Source organism: Dipodomys spectabilis, unplaced genomic scaffold, assembly GCF_019054845.1.
Source record: "Dipodomys spectabilis isolate Male_0828 unplaced genomic scaffold, ASM1905484v1 ptg000091l, whole genome shotgun sequence".
In the NCBI taxonomy this organism is placed as follows: Eukaryota; Metazoa; Chordata; class Mammalia; order Rodentia; family Heteromyidae; genus Dipodomys; species Dipodomys spectabilis.
This window is the reverse complement of record NW_024870768.1, coordinates 1,947,731-1,964,355: the sequence shown is the minus strand read 5'-3', so window position 1 is coordinate 1,964,355 and position 16,625 is coordinate 1,947,731. Positions and strand designations below refer to the sequence as shown.

The window sequence follows — 16,625 nt, the reverse complement described above, 5'->3', positions numbered from 1 at the left end:
CTCTTATCTCCAATTACATCACAGAAAAAGCCAAAAGTGGCATTGTTACTGAAGGCATAGAGTGCTAGCCTAGAGCAAAAAGCTCAGGGACAGTACCCAGGCCTAGACTTCAAGCCTCAGCACTGGCAAGAAAAAAGGAGGAGAGAAGGAGGAGGAAGCTGAGGCGCCTCTGCCTTGGAGGAGGGGGAGGGAAGGAGGAGGAGGGGGGTGGGGAGGAGGAGGGGGGTGGGGGGGGAGGAAGAGGGGGAAGAGGAGGACTACGACGACGACACTAGTGTTTTCTTCTTATCATCTTAGGCATCTATACAGTTTACTCAACTGCTCAATGAACTTATTTAAAAAGGAAACAGACAACATCAAGAAAAGGGTTCACATATATTTCTTAAACAGTACCAACTGGAAGATTCAGATAAAGATTTGGAAGCCAGCACACAGACTCTAATGAAACATAAGTATGGGAAAATAATGCTCAACTCCAAAACCCTGGGGAAAAATACTATATTTCACTCCTTATTACTGATAAGAGCCTATAGGCTCTGCCCAAACATTGTATTTTACAAAGTCCTTGGTCCAACAAAACAGATGAGAAAGGGAACTGAGATTTGTCTTTTAGTTTTGAAAGAGCAACACACTATCACATTTAAATAATTTCCTGTTTTCAAGAATCCTAAAATAAATAACCTAGCACCTATGGCCCCAATTTCATTAAACAAGCTTTCTACTTAGTTTACCCAAGCAAAAAAATCTGCCTCTAATTAGTCCATTTAAAAATACAAGGTCCAGTATCATTTAAAACAAATTGACTATTACTTCTTGTCTCCTATGAGCTATGAGCAGATATATTAGTCATGAAGCCACAGGCATAGATTGCAGACATGTCAATTTTTGTCTTGATCAGTTCTGTTTTAAAATTTCTCTGACAGCCAAGCTATGTACTCCAAAAGGAAAAAAATAATTAAAAAATTAATTTTTAGTTCTTGATGTAGTTTCTCAGGCCTGTGATGCCAGCTATAGAGATGAGATCTGGACAGTCATGGTTCCAGGCCAAATATGGCAGAAAAAAAGAATTTCAGGACATCACTTCTCAAACAATAAAATGCTGCATGAGGTGTTTCACAACTGTCATCCCAGTTACATGTAATTAAAGATAAATGGATCAAAGTCTAGGCCAGCTCAACCATAAACATGAAACACTATTTGTAAACTAATGAAAGCAATGAAAGGCTGGGGCATGGATCTAGTGGTAAAGCACCTGTGACAAACTCAGGGCCTTGATTAAATCCCTTTAGTTCCAAAACAACCAAAAACAATCAAACAAAAACCCAGCCTTCAATATGAACATGATGGGACCTACCTATAATCTCAGCTAATCAAGAAGTAGAGATCAGGGCTGGGAAGGTGGCTCAGTGGTAGAGTGCTTGCCTTGCATGCATGAGGCCCCTGGGTTCCATTCCTCAGCACCACATAAGCAGAAAAAGCTGCAAGTGGTGCTGTGGCTCAAGTGGTAGAGTGCTAGCCTTGAGCTGAAGAGCTGAGGCACAGCGTCTAGGCCCAGAGTTCAGGCCCACGACCAGCCAAAAAAAAAAAAAAGTGGAGATCAAAAGGTTCTTGGTTTGAGGACAGCCCAGGAAAAATACACAAGATCTTAGCCATAAAAACAAATGGGGACATGCCTCAAGCGGTAGAGTGCCTACTTGGCAAGTATAAAGCCCTAAATTCAAACCTCAGTAATACCACTTAGTACCACTATATCCTGGCCCCCTAATATCTTGTACTTCTCAAACAGAAGTATGCTCTTTTTTTATTTTTTTTTTGGGGGGGGGGGGCGGTGTCTGGTCGTGGGGCCTGAACTCTGGGACTGGGCGCTGTCCCTCAGCTCTTCAGCTCAAGGCTAGCGCTCTACCACTTGAGCCACAGCGCCACTTCCGGTTTTTTTCTTTTTGTTTATGTGGTGCTGAGGAATCGAACCCAGGGCCTCATGCATGCAAGGCAAGCGCTCTACCACTGAGCCACCTTCCCAGCCCCTGGCTTTTTTCTTTTGCTTATGTGGTGCTGAGGAATTGAACCCAGGGCCACGGGCATGTAAGGCAAGCGCTCTACCACTGAGCCACCTTCCCAGCCCCCAAAAGTATGTTCTATCAATAATCTCTAGGAATACTACATAGTACAGATGAATTTTTTTCATGAGTACCTTAGCTTTTTGTTTATTTGGTTTTGTTTTCCCAGACTCAGGCTTGATTCAAGGCCTTCAGCTGGCTCAGCTGACCTGCTTCCTCAAGATTGTCTTTCTACAACTCAAGGAATGCCTCCAGCCCAGCCTTTTGCTTGTTAACTGGAGTGAAGAATCTCATATTTTTCTGCCTATGCTGAACTTTTGACTTCAACTACAAATTATAGTAGAGTTTGGTGAATTTAGCTAAAGTTACCAGATATAATTACTCAAGGTGATATAATATATAATTACTAAAGACAATAAAGGTCACCTGAAGGGTTCTAGTTCACTTTGGCATCCAAGAAATACATGTTGAAAGGACCCATATGACCGAATCATATGCTCTTCCGGGCAAGAACAACACAGAAGATTACAAGAGTCTTCACTCAAGACTTACCTCTGCCAAATGTTGTAGACGTGTTAGAAGTGGGGTTCTCTTGTCAGATCCAAGACGTGTGATATAGTTGGATCTTTTGCTAAATACATATAGAAGGTTAAGGACTGCCAGCACCACTTGCATATCAGAAGAAGCCAATAAAGTCGTCAAATGCTATATAGGGACAAAAAAGGACAAAGTTCAGGTTAGGAACTTGGCCCTGAGAATGTAAAATGCCAGTATAATATTGTATTTGTTAATATAATACAAAATATTTATAAGGCCAGGCACTGGTGGCTCACACCTGTAATCCCAGCTACTCAGGAGGCTGACATCTGAGGATTGCAGTTCAAAGCCAGCCCAAGCAGGAAAGTCTGTGAGAGTCTATCTCCAATAAACCACCAGAAAACCAGAAGTGGTGGTGGCTAAAGTGGTAGAGCACCACCAAATTCCCACTAAAGACTAGCTGCCATTTTACCATCTAAAAACTTCATTTATTGCTTCAAATAATCAATTACAATTGGCATCTACCTTCCTTTTAGGGAACCACTTACTTTTGAGGAAGCATGTTTTCATAAAAATAAGGGAAGGAAAAACACACCACAGACTGCAAAGTTAAACACAACTCACAGTATCACAGGACTGACCAGAGCTTCTTCATATTAAGTGAGATGCTCATATAATACAGGAATGAAATTTTTTATTTTTATTTAAAAATTTCTCTCTATGCTTAGGCAAAAGTGTGCAAGAAATCCAGAAATAAAGGTAGGATTACTGTACATGCAGGGAGTATCAGAACTAATCCTTCCCCAGGTAATGAGGGACAGCTTTGTATATTTTGTTGAACAAGTGGGAGAATGGAAAACAGGATGAAAAGTTTTTTAAAAAATCAACCAATTCTAATAGTTAAAGAGTAATTTGGGGCTATTCTAATAACTTGAAACAAAGACCAACTCCTACAATCTCCTTAGAATACTCCAATATGTGTGTATTGCATTTCTCATTCATTTCTTGAATCTTGAAAAGGTAGAGCAAAGGGGATAGAAATAAAAGAACTCTTCTGACTACTCAAAGGAGAGTAGTATCTTCGTATTTTATTTCCTGGTGGTGATGGGAATTTATCAGAGGACCTTGCTAAGTAAGCACTCTACCACTGCATGAATCCCCAGCCCTTAAACTATTTTTGATGCTGAAAAGCCCAGAACTCAATAATAAAAAGGAAAGAAATAAGCAGAAAGAAATAGCTTTCTTATAGATATACACAAAAGAGACAAACAGGCTTAAATCTCCCCTACCTCTATGGAACTGTACAGGTGCCGGGAAAAGCTGTACTCAATAAGCAAGGCTGTGAAGTTCAACACAGCTAAGAGAAGCATTTTCAGCTGCTCTCTTTCTGGTCTATCACATACAAGCATCCATGACATATTCTCCACTGTTTGTCCAGCATCTGCCAGAATTCCATCGAAGCGGTCCAACAAGTCCACCCAGTGATATAACTCACACTGAAGAGAGAAGATAAAAAAAAAAAAGATGATTATAGACATACACTACACCAAGTCCATCTCTAGTTAAGATTTGTTATAAGATACTCCTAAGAGTGATAAATACACAAGTTTATATCCCACCACATGAGAAAAGTCATACATACTCTCAGCTAAGAGTCCAAGTTCATTGATACACTATGGGTAATATGTTCTAACAGTAGAAAACACTATATACCTAAAGTCCTCAGGAGGATTCTAGCTAGATCCTATGTCTAAAATAACAATCAATATCCTCACTTAAACCTGTATTATCTGGAATTCATTTTTAGAGCTGTCTTAAAAATTCTTTTTCCATGGGCTGGGAAGGTGGCTCAGTGGTAGAGCGCTTGCCTTACATGCTTGAGGCCCTGGGTTGGATTCCTCAGCACCACATAAGCTAAAAGGAAAAAAGCCGAAAGTGGCGCTGTGGCTCAAGTGGTAGAGTGCTAGCCTTGAGCTGAAGAGCTGAGGGACAGCTCCCAGGCCCAGAGTACAGGTCCCACGACTGGACCCAAAAAAAAAAAATCTTTTTCCTAGTGTGTTGGTTTCAGCCTGTAATCCTAGCTACATGGGAACAGAGATTGGGGGAGGGGGGGGGGGGTTGGGATTTGAGGAAAGCCTTGGGATATTAAAGTTCAAGAGACTCCATTACACTCAATGGCTGGGCAAGATGGCACTTGTCAGCGATCCCAGCTATAGGGAAATCATGATAGTGGGGTATAATGTTGCCAGCCTATCACACCCAGCAACACGAGAGCACAAGGAGGATTGCAATCCAGGTGGATGGGCATAAAAAGAGATTACACATCAAAGGGGGCTGGCGATGTGACCCAGGTGATTCCATGATAACAGTACCTACCTAGCAAGCATAGGGTCGGGTCTTGATATCAATCCCCAGAGCCACCAAAGTGAGAAATAAATTTTAACAAAAAGTCAGGGGCTGACTTAGTGGTAGTGTGCTTGCCTAGCTTGCATGAAGCCCTGGGTTGAATTCCTTAGTGCCACAAAAACAGAAACACTGTAAGTGCCACTGTGGCTCAAGTGGTAGCCTTGAGCAAAAAAGCTCAAGGACAGTGCCCAGACCCAGCATTCATGCCCTAGGACTGGCAAAAAAAAAAAAAAAAAGTCAGAGACTATCACAAACATTTAACATCACTTGAGCAAGCATTCCTCATATCCAACTACAGAATTTTCTTAATAATCAGGAACTAGTCTCCAGGTGCTGGTGGCTCCCTCCTCTAATCCTATTCAGGAGGCTAAGATCTGATGATCACGGTTTAAAGCCAGTCCAGGCAGGAAAGTGTGAGATTCTTATCTACAGTTAAATCATAGAAAAAGCTGGAAATAGTACTATGGTTCAAGTGGTAGAGTGCTGGACTTGAGCAAAAGGAGCCCGGGGTTCAAGCCTCAGAACTGGCAAAATAATAATAATAGTCTTGAACTGTGTTAGACATTAAAAGCTTCTTATTAAATAACTGCTGAATCAACCTACTTCATTGTGGTTACTCTTGTAATACTAGAAAGAGCATACGGCTGTTACATTTTCTAAACATGGATTCACATACCTTTCCAATATTCCATGTCTTGATTTGCTGTAGTTCCAAGAGGAGTTGCTCATCATTACAAACTTTGAGTTTGTCTATTAAGGCTCTGCAGTCTGCAGGCTGAGGGGGAAAAAAAGTAAGTATTCAACAAAAAGGGGTCTGGAATGAAGGAGACAAAGAATAGGAAAAACAACCCTTAAGCTCACAAAGTAATTTAACATTGCTTATATAAAACCAGAGATCTAGCCAGGTACTAGTGGCTCATACCTGTAAACCTAGCTACTCAGGAGGCTGAGATCTGAGGATCACAGTTCAAAGCAAGCCAGGGCAGGAAAGTCCCTGAGACTGTTATCTCCAATTAACTATGAGAAAACTGGAAGTGGCGCTGTGTTAGCATTGAGTTGAAGAGCTTGGGGACAGTGCTCAGGCCCAGAGTTCAAGCCCCATGACCGATCAAAAAAAATAAAAATAAAAAAATAATAAAACTAGAGATGTACCACATGATCACTTAGGATTTAAGCAGAAATTTCATCAGAAAATAAGCATCTTTATTCCCAAACAATTACTTTTAAAAATTGGGTAAAACTGTAAATGTGGAAAGACTATATAGAGGGGTCCAAATCATAGAAATAAAGAATAAAACTAAACATCAGTCTAAATAAAATTAAGTAATCTGGATCATGATCTGAAAGATAAGACAATGGCTGATAAAAATATATTCAGAGAACAAAAATTGTGAATTCATCCAGGCGCCAGTGACTCATGCTTGAAAACCTAGCTACTCAGGAGGCTGAGATCTGAGGATCATTGTTCAAAGCCAGCCCAGACAGGAAAGTCCGTGAGACTCTGATCTCCAATAAACTATCAGAAAACCGGAAGTGGTGCTGTAGCTCAAATGGTAGAGTGTTAGCCTTGAGCTGAAGAGCTCAGGGACAGAGCCCAGACCCAGAGTTTAAACCTCATGAACAGTAACAACAAAAAAATGTGAATTCATGGTAGAAGAAAAGCATAAATGTTGGTTGTATTTTTTGCAATGTTAAAACCTATAACTTTAACAGGGTAAAGACTTGAACTTTCTAAAACCCATATTCTGTTCTTATTTGGAGTTGTCATTTCTTTACATTCATGTTCTCTGTATTGATGAATTGGTAGTTTGTCAGATAAGTGTGGGTTGAGACTTTCTAGCACATGTTGCCCAAATGGAAGGGGAAATGGGATAGTTGTTAGAAGAAATGATTGCACATATTCTTTTAACTCTCTGAAGGCAGTAGGATGTACTGGTAACAGACTTCAATTTGGAAATAAGCATAATTTGGTTCTATTTCTGGTTTTTATGTTTATTAATCTTCTTGACAATAAGCAAATTTTTTTACAAGGAAAACATACCTCTACTAGCTACCTAGGAGATGAAGTTCAAGTACATATATGGAGTACTAACTGTGTACAAAATCAGCCTAAATATTAAGACAGCATACTACTGCAAACCCCATGGGCTTTGGAATTAGGTTGTCATTAACTTCCTTATTTGAATCTCTTTTGAAAATGAACTAATCTCACAATAGCACTGTGAGTCGGAAGAATGTATTTTTTGGCATCTAAAACAAAAGAAAAGAGTATTAACAGGGACTTTAAAAACAGAGGGCTGACTGAAGGAAAGCAAAGGAATGGGTGACATTGTCCAAGAAGAATGGTATTCAAGGGGTTGGAAGGGTGGATTGATCAATTGAGCAAAATAGTCACAAATAGGAACTCATATACTGTTTCCTACTATGGGACAGGATAAAACTTATCTTTCAAGAGTGGGAACATGGCTTAGTGGTAGAGTGCTTGCCCAGAATGCATGAAGCCCTGGGTTCAATTCCTCATTACCACATAAACAGAAAAAGCCAGAAGCGACGCTGTGGCTGAAGTGGTAGGATGCTACCCTTGAGCAAAAGGAGCTCAGAGACAGAGCCCAAGTCCAGAGCTCAAGCCCCAGGTATGGCAAAAATAAAGTAACGTAAAAAGAGCAGTTACCCTAATAGTACCTTTACTGTCTTGGATCCCTTCTACAAAATGTAAATTAAGTATCATTGTCCTCATAGTAGTTGTGAAGGAAAGTATTTGAGTTTTCTCATTGCATAGGAACTACCAAACTTTATATAAATTTATCACAATAAACATCAAATCTAGGGTAGAAAATTCCTTGCAATGCTACCCAAATACAAAGTGATAATGAAAAACATTTATTAAAATAATATGTAGGGCTGGGAAGGTGGCTCAGTGGTAGAGCGCTTGCCTTGCATGCATGCATGAGGCCCTGGGTTCGATTCCTCAGCACCACATAAGCAAAAAGAAAAAAGCCGGAAGTGGCACTGTGGCTCAAGTGGTAGAGCGCTAGCCTTGAGCTGAAGAGTTGAGGGACAGCGCCCAGGCCCAGAGCTCAAGACCCACAACCGGACCCCCCCCCCCAAAAAAAAGGGTAACCCCTCCGTACATGACCTTAATGATAACAGTAAGAAATTTTTAAATTAGCTAGATGCCAGTAGCTCATGCCTGATTGTGGCTTGAAGCCATCCTGGGCAGGAAAGTGCATGAGACTCATATGCAATTAACCAACAGAGGGCTGGGAAGGTGGCTCAGTGGTAGAGCGCTTGCCTTGCATGCATGAGGCCCTGGGTTCGATTCATCAGCACCACATAAGCAAAAAGAAAAAAGCCGGAAGTGGCGCTATGGCTCAAGTGGTAGAGTGCTAGCCTTGAGCTGAAGAGCTGAGGGACAGTGCCCAGGCCCAGAGTTCAGGCCCCACGACTGGACCAAAAAAAAAAAAACCACACACACAAACAATTAACCAACAGACAATTGGAAGTGGAGCTGTGGCTTAAAGTGGTAGAGTGGTAGCCTTGAGTGCAAAAGCTCAGAAACAGCGCCCAACCTCTGAGTTCCAAGCTTCATGACTGACCAAAAATAAATTACTACATTTCTGTTATATATAGTATTTTATTTGTCAAATAAGCATATTCATGCCTGTAATCCTAGATACTCAGGAGACTAAGATCTGAGGATTACAGTGCCAACCCTAGCAGAAAAGTCCATGAGACTCTTATCTCCTATCAACCTGGAAGTATAGGTATAGCTCAAGGGGAAGAGTACTAGCCTTGAGGAGAAAAGTCTAAGCAAGAACATGAGGCCCTAAGTTCAAGTCACAGTACCAGCATAAAAGAAAAAACACTGAGAAAGATCCAACAGCTAGTTGATTGTCCCATGTGTATCACTCTTCATTTCAATGCATAAAAATAGCAGGCCGATCCATTTTAGGTACCTATAACTACGAAGTATACTCATTTCCCATTTTGCCAATTTTTTTTTGTTGGTGGTGATGAGGCTTGAACTCAGGGCCTGGGCTCTGTCACTGAACTCTTTTGCTCAAGGCTAGCCAGCTAAAAACTTTGAGCCACAGCTCCACTTCCAGTTTTTCAATGGTTAATTGGAGTCTCAAGTGGACTGTGATCCTTAGATTTCAGCCTCCTAAGTAGCTTATAGGTGTAAGCCCCCAGCACCTAGCTTTCCCATTCAATTTTAATCAAGGAATTTCAAAAGAAAATCAAGGAATTTCAAAAGAAAATTTGCCTGCTTCTTGTCATGCAAGGACTCATACAAACACCAAGCAATTCGCACAGCCCCACAAGATGTTATGTATTTAGAGGGCAGTATGAATAAACTGACCACAAACATTTTTTTTTACTTGCAAAGAAGAAAACATAAGTAAAGCAAACTTTTGCATACTCACAGCCTCGGTAGGTGTCTTTTTCAGTTTAGTCCTATCTACTTTCATGTTTTCGATTTTCTGCTTTATAATCTGAAAAGATAACACCAAGAGAAGTGAGAAGGTAAAACTTGCAACCTTGAGCTCTGCATGCCTAGACATGAAAAAAATAACATGAAAAATATCTAAAGTAAAATCAATGAAGTTATTTTATGGTGCCATTCCAAATCAGAGGCAGAAAGAAGATAGAGGTGGTTAAAAAACATCAATCCAGATGGAAGTGGTCCACATCCCTGTTACATAAGCATAAAACCAAGTAATAGTCAAAATGAAAATGTTTCTTCTACAAGGACACAAAATCCTTAATTGAAAACAAAAGTGTACACATCAGGATGGAAAAAATTCACAATGACCTCATGATTTTCCTAGACATCTCAACAATTCCACATCTAGGAATCTGTCCAAAGAATGTAATTAGGATATACACAGAATCTAAGGGGCTAGGAATGTGGCTTAGTAGTACAGTGCCTGCCTAAATGCAGGAAGCCGTGGGTTCAATTCCTAGGTAACACATAAACAGAAAAAACTGGAAGTGGTGCTGTGGCTCAAGTGGTAGTGCTAGCCTTGAGCAAAAGAAGCTCAGGGGCAATGTCCAGGCCCTGAGTTCAAGCCCCAGGACTGGCCAAAAATAAGGAGAAAAGAAAGAAAAACAAAAAGCAATTGGGCACTTGGTGGCTCACAGTTGTAAACCTTGCTACTGACCTAAGGATCACAGATCAAAAATAGCCTAGCAGGATAGTCTATGAGACTCTTATTTCCAATTAAAACCACCAAAAAGTTAGAGGTGGACCTGTGGCTCTAGTGGTAGAGTGCCAGTTTTGAGCAGAGTAGCAAAAGCTAAGGAACCGTGAGTCCCCATGCCCTGAGTTCAACCGCCAGAGCTGACAAATTTATAAAATAAAGTTTATGTTGGGTGCTGGTGATCTTAGCTACTCAGGAGGCTGAGATCTGAAGATTGTGGTTCAAAGCCAATCATGGCAAGAAAGTCGGTGAGACTCTTATCTCCAATAAACCACCAGAAAACCCTAAGTGGTGCTGTGGCTCAAGGGGTAGTGAGCTAGCCTTGAGCTGAAGAGCTGAGTTCAAGCCCCAGGACCAACAAAAATAAAGTTGGAAAAACACAGCCATTCATATGCAAATAAAACCCTAGACCAGGGGGCTGGAGGAGAATGGGAAGGGATGCAAAGGGGAAACAAAGGAGGAGGATACAATGCTTGATAAGAGATGTACTCATTATCTTGCCCATGTAATTGTAACCCCTCCATACAGCATTTTCACAATAAAAAAATGACCCTAGACCAACATTATAGGCTTCACAAAAAAAAAAAGAAAAGAAACTAAGACCTTTTCCTCTTAGTTTAAATAAACTCCAAGATAACTGGACTTCTGAAACACCTTTCTGTTGGCCTGATATCAACATTAGCAATAATTTTTTTACAACCCTCTGATTCAACAAAGTAAATAAAAGTCTATTTTATCACTGTTAAAAAAAAAAAAGGAAAGAAAAAGGATTATAGACCTAAATGGAAAATGGTAGCAGGGCTCCTGTAATGCTAGCTACTCAAGAGGCTGAGATCTGAGGATCGCAGTTCAAAGCCAGCCCCTGGGCAGGAAAGTATGTGAGACTCTTATGTCCAATAAACCACCAGAAAACAATAAGTGGTGTTGTGGCTCAAGTGGTAGAGCTCTACCCTTGAGCTAAAGAGGAGAGGACAGTGCCCAGGCCCAGAGTTCAAGCCCCATGACTGATGAAGTGAAATGAAATGAAATGGGGAAACATTATTTCTAGAAGACAATGGAATGGAAATCTAGATGATACAGGATATGGAGATGACTTTTTAGATATAACCAAATGTGTTATCACTAAAATTTAAAAGCTTCTGCTCTAGAAAACACCCTCAAAGCCAGGCCCAGGCAGCTCATGCTTATAATCCCAGCTACTCAGGAGGCTGGGAGCTGAGGATCACAGTTCAAAGCCAGCCCGGGCAGGAAAGTCCATGAGACTCTTATCTCCAATAAACCACTAGAAAACTCGAAAGAAAGAAAGAAAGAAAGAAATAAAGAAAGAAAGAAAGAAAGAAAGGAAGGAAGGAAGGAAGGAAGGAAGGAAGGAAGGAAGGAAGGAAGGAAGGAAGGAAGGAAGGAAGGAAGGAAGGAAGGAAGGAAGGAAGGAAGGAAGAAAGAAAGAAAGAAAGAAAGAAAGAAAGAAAGACAGAAAGAAAGAAAGAAAGAAAGAAAGGGGGAGGGAGGGGGGGAGGGAGGGAGGGAGGGGGGGAGAAAGAAAGGAAGAAAGACAGATGGGAGGAGGGAAAGAGAGGAAGGAAGGAAGGAAGGAAGGAAGGAAGGAAGGAAGGGAGGGACAGAAAGACCCTCCAAAGAATAGGCAAGAGAAAAACGAAGGAGGGGGTTAACAATGCTCAACAAGAAATGTACTCATTACCTTACTCATGTAACTGTAACCCCCTGTAAAGGATCTTTACAATAAAATAAAATTAAAAAAAAAATAGACAAAACTAACACTGGCACTAGCCACTCAGGAGCCTAAGGTCTGAGGATTGTGGTTTGAAGCCAGCCAGGACAAGGAAGTCTCATAATCATCAAAAAAGGTAGAAGTGAGCCAGGTGCCTGTTATCCTAGCTTCGCAGGAGGCTAAGATCTGAGGATCGCAGAGCAAAGCCAGCCTGGGCAGGAAAGTCTATGACATTTTGATCTCCAATAAACCACAGAAAACCAGAAGTGGTACTGTGGCTCAAGTGGTAGAGTGCTAGCCTTGAGCTGAAAAGCTGAGGGACAGTGCCCAGGCCCAGAGTTCAAGCCCCATGACGGACAAAAAAAAAAAAAAAAGAAGTAGAAGTGAAGCTGTGGCTCAAGTGGTAAAGCACTAGCCTTGAGCAAAACAGCTCAGGGACAGCACACAGGTTCTGTTAAAGGCACAGTGTACACCCATGCATGCGCCACGCACATGCACACACACGTACACACATGCACACACGTGTGCACACGCACATACACACACACAATGAAACAACAATAACTTTATTACAAGCCAATAAGAAAAGTGATGGGTCTTAAGAGATATTCTATAAAAGAAAACACAAAAAAATTAGCTTATGAAAAGATGTTCCAGATCACCATCTTCGGGAGAATGTGACTTAAATCAACAATGAGATATCACTGTATACCTAGAGTGATCAAACTTAGAACTGACATCAAATCCTGGCAAAGATGTGGAAAAACAAAGGAACTCTTGGGCTGGGAATATGACCTAGTCGTAGAGTGCTTGCCTAGCATGCATGAAGCCCTGGGTTTGATTCCTCAGTACCACATAAACAGAAAAGGCCGGAAGTATTGGTGTGGCTCAAATGGTAGAGTGCTAGCTTTGAGCAAAAGAAGCTCAGTGACAGTGTCCGGCCCTGAGTTCAAGTCCTAGGACTGGCAAAACAAACAAAAGGAACTCATATTCACTACTGTTGATAATGCAAAACAGTACAACTACTTGGAAGGTGCTTTTTCCCAAAACTAAACACATACCATGACTCAGTAATCATGTTTTTTATATTTAGCTGAAAGAGTTGGAAGTTTTTATTCATGTAAGCATCTAAGAACAACTTTATAGAAACTTTATAATTGCCAACACTTAGAGGCAACCAAATGGTCTTCTGTAAGCAAACACTTGACGCTGGGACTGTGGTACATTCACACAAAGGAGTATTATTCAGAACTAAAGAAGGAGATATTACTAAGTGAAAGAAGCTAAATTTTTTTTGTGGGATTTTTTTTTGGGGGGGGGGGGGTCCGGTCGTGGGGCCTGAACTCTGGGCCTGAGCGCTGTCCCTCAGCTGTTCAGATCAAGGCTAGCGCTCTACCACTTGAGCCACAGCGCCACTTCCGGCTTTTTTCTTTTTGCTTATGTGGTGCTGAGGAATCGAACCCAGGGCCTCAGGCATGCAAGGCAAGTGCTCTACCACTGAGCCAACTTCCCAGCCCCAAGAAGCTAATTTTTTAAAAGGGTACTATATGATTCAAGTATATGATATTCTGAAAAAAAATTGTGGGGACAGCAAAAGGCTAGTGGCTGCTAGGGATTAGTGGGGATAAGTAGGGTTCAACATGGAGAGTCAGGAAACTTTAAGAGCATTGAAATTATTCTACACCCTATAATAGTGGATACATATTTTTACAGATGTATCCACATCCAAAACTGTCCAATCAATGGTAATCAAACTGGTTTTGGGAGGTAATGTGTTAGTGTAGGATACTCAGTTGCAACAAATGTATCATTCTGGTAAGGGAATGCTGAGAATGGGGAAGCTCACAGGTGGGAGGGCAGGTGTACGTGTTTGTGTTTGTGTGTACGTGTGTGCAACAGGTATATTGAAAATTTCTATGCTTTTATTTAATTTTTTATTTAATTTAATATTTATTTAATATTTAAAATTACTCTAAAATATAGTCTAGTTTTAAAAACTCAAGTGTTCCAAAAGTACTGAGTAATGTATATTCCCAAATAAGCAAACCACGACCATTGTATCGTGTTATAGTTGTGTTAGAAATAAACAGGTTTCTGGTAAATCTTCAGACAAATAAGCAGCGAGCTTCAATAAATAAACTAAGCAAACTGTACTATTTGAGTGTCTGGAACTGCAAAAGAATTGGCTAATGCAGAAAAAAGTAATTTTTCTGCTAGTATCAATAGTATTTATTTTTGTTCTGGAGTCATTAAGCGCACATTGAAATGACAGGCACAGGGCTGGGAAGGTGGCTCAGTGGTACAGCGCTTGCCTTGCATGCATGAGGCCCTGGGATCGATTCCCCAGCACCACATAAGCAAAAAGAAAAAAGCCGGAAGTGGCACTGTGGCTTAAGTGGTAGAGCGCTAGCCTTGAGCTGAAGAGCTGAGGGACTGTGCCCAGGCCAGTTCAGGCCCCACGACCAGACCCCCCCACCCCAAAAAAAAGGAAAAAAAAAAAGAAATGACAGGCACAAAGCAATTAAAGGGAGGCATAGAACTTAACTATTTTAAAGGATAAAACTGCTCAGTTTGGGGTTGGAAAGGTGGCCCCTTGCATGCAGGAGGCTCTGGGTTCGAATCCTCAGTACCATATAAACAGCAAAGACCGGAAGTGGCACTGTGGCTCAAGTCCTAAAATGCTGAGTTAGCCTTGAGTTGAAGAGCTCAGGGACTGTGCCCAGGCCTAGAGTTCAAGCCCCAGGACCGGTAAATACATAAATGTAAGAACAAAAGCTGAAGAGGACTCATGGCCAAAAAACAAAGACAGTCAAGGTGGCAAGGACTAAATAAATATACAATTGTCAAAAGCATTTCAATATATAACCAGCAACATAAAGCATTAGAGAAAATATACATATCTGGGTTGTAGGTGTCGCTCAAATGGTAAAGAAAGCATACATAGAATAACAGACTTGAGAAACCTTAAAACTTGAACAAAATTTGACTCAAGAAGGTATCAAAGTTCTAACTATAACAGTGAAATAGATACCTGCAGTGGCAAAGTCTGCAAACTCAGCTTTCTGAGAGGCTGATGCAGAACAATATCATTTCGGAACAGGAGTTTATAGCAATCATATAAGAACATTCTACCTGGGGCTGGGAAGGTGGCTCAGTGGTAGAGCGCTTGCCTTGCATGCCTGAGGCCCTGGGTTTGATTCCTCAGCACCACATAAGCAAAAAGAAAAAAGCCGGAAATGGCGCTGTGGCTCAAGTGGTAGAGCGCTAGCCTTGAGCTGAAGAGCTGAGGGACAGCGCCCAGGCCCAGAGTTCAGGCCCTATGACTGGACCCAAAAAAAAAAAAAAGAACATTCTACCTAGCCAGGCACCAGTAGCTCATGCTCATTATCCTAACTTCACAGGAGGGTAAAATAAGGACTGAGATTTGAAGCCAACATAAGCAAACAAAACCAAGACACACATCTCCAATTAGCCAACAAAAATCAGTAAGTGAACATGTGGTTCACCTGAGTGAAAAAAAATTTGAGGTGCAGAATTCAAGCCACACAAGCATGTGTCCTGGGGCTTGAACTTAGGGTTTGGGTGTTGTCCCTGAGCTGTTGTGCTTAAGGCTACTGTTCTACCACTTAAGCCACAAGTCCATGTCCCAGTTTTTGGTGGTTAATTGCAGATAAAAAGGTTCACAAACTTTCCTGCCTAGACTGTTTGGAATCTCCATCTGATTAGCTAGGATTATAGGCGTAAGCCACTGGAACCCAGCTAAAAGAATATTCTTTGGGCTACATTTTGTTCCTATTGACAGAGAGAAAACAAAGGCTCAATAGAAAAAAATAATACGTTGTATCCTTAGTAAATGTTCCTACCCAATACAATAAGTGTGTACACATGAAAATACACACTGGTGACAACATTTTTGTACACTATTAGACCTTACTGTTCAAAAATTATTCCGAGAGGGCTGGGAAGGTGGCTCAGTAGTAGAGTGCTTGCCTTGCATGCATGAGGCCCTGGGTTCGAATCCTCAGTACCACATAACCAAAAAGAAAAAAGCCAGAAGTGGCGCTGTGGCTCAAGTGGTAAAGCAATAGCCTTGAGCTGAAGAGCTGGGACAGAGCCCAGACCCAGAGTTCAGGCCCCATGAATGGACCCCCCAAAAAAATTATTCCGAGGAACTGGTGCTGTGGCTAGAAGTGGTAGACTGCTAGCCTGGAGCGAAAGAGCTCAGGGACAGCGATCAGGCCCTGAGTTCAAGCTCTATGACCAAAAGGGGAAAAAAATTTTCAAAAAAGGAAGCAGAGGGCTGGGAATGTGGCTCAGGGGTAGAGTGCCTGCCTAGCATGCATGAAGTCCTGGGCTTGATTCCTCAGTATCACATAAACAAAAAAGGCCAGAAGTGGTGCTGTGGCTCAAGTGGGAGAGCACTAGCCTTGAACACAGAGAGGCTCAGGGACAGAGCATAAGCCCCAGGATTCCCAAAAAAGAAAAACAAAAGCAGAGAAATAGAGTAAGATGCTACAATATTGCCATTCTAATTGATGTAGGGAATAGTAACAGGGGGATGATTTCTATGTAACACTTAGAGATGTAAAGCAAGTAAAAACATGATTCATGGGCTGGGAAGGTGGCTCAGGGGTAGAGCGCTTGCCTTGCATGCTCGAGGCCCTGGGTTCAATTCCTCAGGACCACATAAGCAAA

General features: G+C 41.5%; 1 protein-coding gene across 9 annotated transcripts in view; it reads right to left on the bottom strand.

Moving 5' to 3' along the window:
* The window catches only part of Huwe1 (HECT, UBA and WWE domain containing E3 ubiquitin protein ligase 1), a 169,090-nt gene that overhangs the window by 120,078 nt on the left and 32,387 nt on the right, over positions 1-16,625 (bottom strand). For all 9 annotated transcript variants that reach the window (XM_042684866.1, XM_042684873.1, XM_042684865.1 and 6 more), the window contains 4 exons: positions 9,425-9,493; positions 5,677-5,775; positions 3,884-4,090; positions 2,610-2,762 (listed from right to left, as the gene is read on the bottom strand). In XM_042684866.1, coding sequence (XP_042540800.1) covers positions 2,610-2,762; positions 3,884-4,090; positions 5,677-5,775; positions 9,425-9,469 — 504 coding nt within the window. In that variant the 5' untranslated portion in view covers positions 9,470-9,493. The remainder of the gene's footprint in view (positions 1-2,609; positions 2,763-3,883; positions 4,091-5,676; positions 5,776-9,424; positions 9,494-16,625) is intronic.